The sequence below is a fragment of the Limulus polyphemus genome, unplaced genomic scaffold (assembly GCF_000517525.1).
Source record: "Limulus polyphemus unplaced genomic scaffold, Limulus_polyphemus-2.1.2 Scaffold4262, whole genome shotgun sequence".
NCBI lineage: Eukaryota > Metazoa > Arthropoda > Merostomata > Xiphosura > Limulidae > Limulus > Limulus polyphemus.
The window spans coordinates 32,681-38,624 of NW_013669872.1; the positions used below are offsets into that span (position 1 = coordinate 32,681).

The following is a 5,944-nucleotide window of genomic DNA, read 5'->3' on the forward strand; positions in this document are numbered from 1 at the left end:
AAAATTAAAAACTTTTAGTTATTCGGTTTGGTTAGCTTCTTTTCGCGCAGAGTTACTTAATAAACTATCTGCGCTGTGTCCATGGTGAGGCATCGGACCCCGGATTTTAGCACTCTAAGTCTGTAAACCTACCGCTGATATGCCGAGGTTTAATTTTTTATTCAAACGTGTATTACATTCCCATGCCTGTATGTAAAAACATGGCTCTAACACATAGTTATTATTTGCACTTTTGTTAAAATTTGTCGTTTAATGAAGGCGCATAAATTAGTTATGATTTTCGCTTTGTATGTTTATTCTCTCTCTATTCCAGAAATTTATAGAAACAATTAAATAAATTAATTCAAGTGACTAAAACAGGGCACTATATTTGAGGCAGTTTTTATGTTTCTCTACATTTTCATATTTTTTTTTTCAAATTAAACGCAAACGATTTTCTGTAGAACTAGTATTTGAAGAAGGCGTTAGGGTAATTTGGTGCACTCGTTCGTTATAAACACGTGTGTTCAATTTTGAAGAAACTTTTATTATCCTCAGTGAAGCGAGATTTCGCTGAGAGGAAGTTTAATATCATATTACAAAGTGAAGAAAAGAACCTTTTTCAAAATGGTAAGTTTGTTTTAATTTTCCAAATTTTGATAAAAAATTAATTAACGAGAAAAGTTTTTTTGTTAAGCCTATCAGTAACGCGCAGCAATCGTTAACATTAACAACGTGACTTAACAACCTCTGTTAGGCCTTCAATGCACAAACGACAATCGCTATAGCTGTCATATTTTATTTTTAATGGTAAATTATTCTGATTCAGTGCTCATGATCTTTGTATGACGTTTTCATTATTTCTTTATTATAGTCATATTCCTACGTTATACCAAGTACTACTACTACTAGGTTAATTTCTTATTTAACAGTGTTAAGCGTACAAATTACAATGCTTTGTTATCTTCTCCAAGTCCTTGCAAGTTGCATTGCGAATGACGTATTGACATTTTTCTTGTAGTTTTTTTTTCTGTATATGTGTGTTGAGATTTATTAATACCGTTAAATTTAGGCAAAAATTTTCCATTTGATAATTTGAACGAAATGGTCATTGATATTGTGTACATGTAAATTTGCTTACCAACATAAGCAACCTATTTTTAATTCTACTTATAATTAAGTTATAATATATTGTGGGAATGGCTTTTGTCCAAAACTTCAGTCTTTAAGTTAAACATAAACTAAAGGTTATCAGAGAATGAAGTCTTGGAACTGGCTAGATTTATCTTGAAAAAAATTAACAAAGAGCTAGTGGAAGGAGTTAACTATTATTTTTCAAAAGTCTCTTGACATTGAAAAAATTTCTGATTAAAAGATTCCAAAGTGACATATTTTTGAAAAACGTACTTAGGGGAATTGGGAAAACTACATCTTCTTGTAGTTAACGGTGTCAAAACACATTTAGAAAATGATTTTATTGTCTTACTAACTTGTTCCGAGTATTTTAATAGGGCCTTTAGTATTGTATACCTTAACTTTTACTAGAAAGTCTTTGATAAGATACTTTACCAAATATTGATTAGCTGGATCTTATAAGATTGGTGGAGAATAAACGAAATGGATTGAAAATTGATTTAATGATTCTCTTTATAGGATTTTATATTATAAAAAAAAAAAAAGAAGGCTAATATAGCCATGTACAAAACTAGTGAGGCTTCATTGAAGTAATGAATTGGTTTTCTGTTACAGTTACTACAGTCTAGTGTTGTTGTTTTGTTCACTGTTATTACAAGTAATATTCTTTGTGGAATGGTTAACTTAATGGTGTGAGTTGTGCTGTTAGCTTGAGGGATTTTAAAGATTTTCATGGTTAAGGATATGATTGCAAAGGACTATATTTGAGTTGGATTAGAAAAAAAAATAGAAAGAGATCATTTATATTTAGGATGGGGGGTGACATCAGTGAACAGAATGGTTTTTCTCTCATCCTGTATTTTACTAGTGAAATATTAGGATGGGGGGTGACATCAGTGAACAGAATGGTTTTTCTCTCATCCTGTACTTTACTAGTGAAATATTAGGATGGGGGGTGACATCAGTGAACAGAATGGTTTTTCTCTCATCCTGTACTTTACTAGTGAAATATTGCATCCTTTATCTTTGTTATTATGTAAGATAGAGCCGGGTGATTAATTCGGTTCATCACCTCTGAGCATTTATTACATTGAATAATGTCATGAAAATAACAAATTAAAATGTTTCTCGTTATTATTTATGATTACATTATTCGGCTTAATAGATAGTGTCGTGACTCATGAAAATAGTCAAACGATCAAAATTAGTGTTTCTGATTATTCAAACTGTTAGAATCTCGTCAGAATAATCAATTAGTTGAATTTAGTCCGTTGATGACTCAGATGATTAATTGATTACCTCTATATATCACAGGTTTTTTATTGTTTGATAAAGTTATCCAATTAACATATCACATTTCCTTTGATCTCAAAGTCAAAACAATCATGACGTGATTGAGAAATGCATATTTGAGTGCAAATTCACCACAGGATAAAACTGTTTCATTATGCTATTCATAATAATAGCACCAGTATTAAACTCTCTTGTATGTACTTGTTTTTCTCTTTGGAAGAAGTTTTTTTTGTGATTTTAAGAAATATAACTCTTGTAAATGGTTTGTGAATGAGAATTATTTAGCTAATTCTTATCTGGAGGGGGGGGGGAGACTTTATTATTGAAAAAAAAATCTACCCTGTGTTTTAACATTTAAAGTTGATTTAAATCATTGCACATCGTACAGCAGTTAGATTGTTTCTCCAGGTTTATATATACTTAATGTTGTTCTTTTTTTTTAAGTCTGAAGAAGTAAATCCTAAGGCCTATCCTCTTGCTGATGCAACTTTGACGACAAAGATTTTGAATATTGTTCAGCAAGCATCAAACTATAAACAACTGAAGAAGGGAGCTAATGAAGGTAAAGTTAACAGCTTTCATTACATGATGAAAGTGTTTGTAATTATCGCTAAAAAAAAATGCTAAGCCTATACAAACATGTTTTAACATCTGGTGTTTTTCCTCAGCACTGTATTATCATAAAGCTCAACTAGTTAGCATTAACGAATATTTATTTCATGTATATCATTATCATGTACTTATGACCTATTTTAGTCCCTAAATGATTTATTTTTTTGATCTGTTAATTACAAACTGAAAGAAAAGGCTTAATTACAAAGCATAGAAGAATATGGTTCTTATGACAGTGTCGTTAATAAATAGTACAGATGTTTGTACATGATATTTGTTACCATATTTTGATAACTTTGTTGGAAACTTAATTGCATAATGATATGTTAAAGGCTTCTATAACTAAAGTCTTCAGAACTAAATACTGTAATAGGTTGTACTTCTGGAATCTTTATTGAACCTAATAAAAACCTGATAATATAATGAACAATTTCTGAAATAACTTGTTTGTTAATAGAAAAGTTTTAATGGCTGTTATGCAATAGCAAAATATTTTATGTTGTCTAATTGGTTATGCTTGCAACTCTGTGTGTGACTGGGATTAAATTTTTTTTTTTGGTTTAGATGTTAATTTTGGGTTTAATAAAGCTAAATACCTTAAAAACTGTTCCATTTGTAGATATACTTGTAAACATTTGTGGGGAACACAACCCCTTTATGTTTATAAACATACTGAACTTTCTGCATTCAAATGTCCTGTGTATAAGTCAGTCACCAAATAAAGTCCTTCCCCCAAGAAAAGGCTTATGAAAGAAAACCCATGGTGTGTGTGTGTGTATATTTCAGGGATTTGTCTCATTGTTCTATAGTTTACAGCAGGGTTGTGAAACTGGTGGGCCTCATCCAGCTCCTGACCATCGGAAGGATCCATTAGTTAAGATTTACATTTTTAGAATACTAATATTACTTATTTCACATTTTAAAGCAGCAGCTGTATATTATTCACGTTAGTTGTTATAAATGTTGTTGCATTCAAGGAAATAGTAGGATTCTAAATTGTTAATTAATGGCCCACCCCACAAGTGGATTACTAAGTTGCAATCCACCCCCCCACACTAGTTTCAAGTTGAACAGCCCTGGTTTAAAGCATAGTGTTTCTCTAAACGCTGCTTAGATATCAAATCGTCATCTACAGTTACAGATTCTCATTCACCAAAAGACATTTGAAGGACTAAAACAAATGATACTAAATACCTTAAAAAATTAATGTACGTAAAACATGGGCTATGGAATTAGGGATCACTAGTGCTAATACCTTAAAAAAATTAATGTACGTAAAACATAGGCTATGAATTAGGGATCACTAGTGCTAATACCTTAAAAAATTAATGTACTTAAAACATAGGCTATGAATTAGGGATCACTAGTGCTAATACCTTAAAAAATTAATGTACTTAAAACATAGGCTATGAATTAGGGATCACTAGTGCTAATACCTTAAAAAATCAGTGTACGTAAAACATAGGCTATGAATTAGGGATCACTAGTGCTAATACCTTAAAAAAATTAATGTACGTAAAACATAGGCTATGAATTAGGGATCACTAGTGCTAATACCTTAAAAAATCAGTGTACGTAAAACATAGGCTAGGGATCACTAGTGCTAAAGATTTTACGGTTCTTTTATTTATATATATATATATAATTAAATAATCATTTAGACTTAAGAGCAATCAAAATAACAATATTAACTTTATATATATATATATATATATATATATACACACATGTGGGGGCCAAAGTGCTCATGTCATGACCTTTTACATGTATTTATTACAGAGTTATCAGCTATTCATTTTACCCTACGTTGCTGATTTAGCTAACTACCAGATATAATACACAGATAGTGAAAAAACTGTAGATATACATTTCACAGACTCGAGGCTATGCAAACTACAGTGGACAAAGTTATTATTTATATTCTTCACGTCATATTCTGACTTGTCAAGAATCTGAGTCAAACTGACATGGAAGATATGTTTTTATAAAATACAATTGTGCATTTTACTAAAAGCTTGAAATATTTCGTGTAGATACACATAGTAAATTCAGAATTATCGTCTATCCAATATGAGGTCGGTCCGCTTGATTGATCCGTGTAAGTTCGGTTAATGTAAGTATATTTTATTACAGGTTACGGCTTTTACACAAAGAAGATTATTTTTTAGAATGGGTAAGACAGTTCATTCACTGGTGCGATCATTCTTAAGTTCCCAACGCTACGTTTTATCATTAGAGAGTAGTGTAATGCCATGAGTATATAGTGTATTAGGAGTGATAGTCACATCATACATAATAGAAAAATCTTTAGCTTTGAATTCCACAAGTTTTATTCAAACACCTCGCATGTATTTCTCTGTCCGTATTTTTCAGCCACCAAGACATTAAATCGAGGCTTAGCAGAGATCATTGTTATGGCTGCCGATGCTGAACCTCTCGAGATTTTACTGCATTTGCCATTGCTGTGTGAAGATAAGGTATAACTTGGTTATTGTATACATAATTTAATTTTAAGAAATTTTGATTATGTGAGATAGGCCTACTGGGAATCAGATTTGGTTTTCTGTAATGGAAAACCAATACTAACCTGTTTAGGCTAAGAAGCTTTTATATTTTGTTCCTTTGGAAAACCTGCAGAAAGAACTGGCCAAACGTTATCTCCAGCGTTGCTCTGTTGGAAATAACTAGCCACATAACACCTCCAGTGTTGCTTTGTTGGAAATAACTGGCCAAACAACACCTCCAGTGTTGCTTTGTTGGAAATAACTAGCCAAATAACATCTCCGGTGTTGCTCTGTTGGAAATAACTAGCCAAATAACACCTCCAATGTTGCTCTGTTGCAAATAACTAGCCAAATAACACCTCCAATGTTGCTCTGTTGGAAATAACTAGCCAAATAACACCTCCAATGTTGCTCTGTTGCAA

The 5,944-nt window shown here is 31.6% G+C and overlaps 1 protein-coding gene across 1 annotated transcript in view; it reads left to right on the forward strand.

The window, feature by feature from the left end:
* The first annotated feature begins 471 nt into the window (after nt 1–471).
* Nucleotides 472–5,944, forward strand: part of LOC106470878 (NHP2-like protein 1) — a 9,773-nt gene continuing 4,300 nt past the window's right edge. Inside the window, exons 1-3 of the mRNA XM_013931454.2 lie at nt 472–609; nt 2,851–2,968; nt 5,392–5,495. Coding sequence (XP_013786908.1) covers nt 607–609; nt 2,851–2,968; nt 5,392–5,495 — 225 coding nt within the window. The 5' untranslated portion in view covers nt 472–606. The remainder of the gene's footprint in view (nt 610–2,850; nt 2,969–5,391; nt 5,496–5,944) is intronic.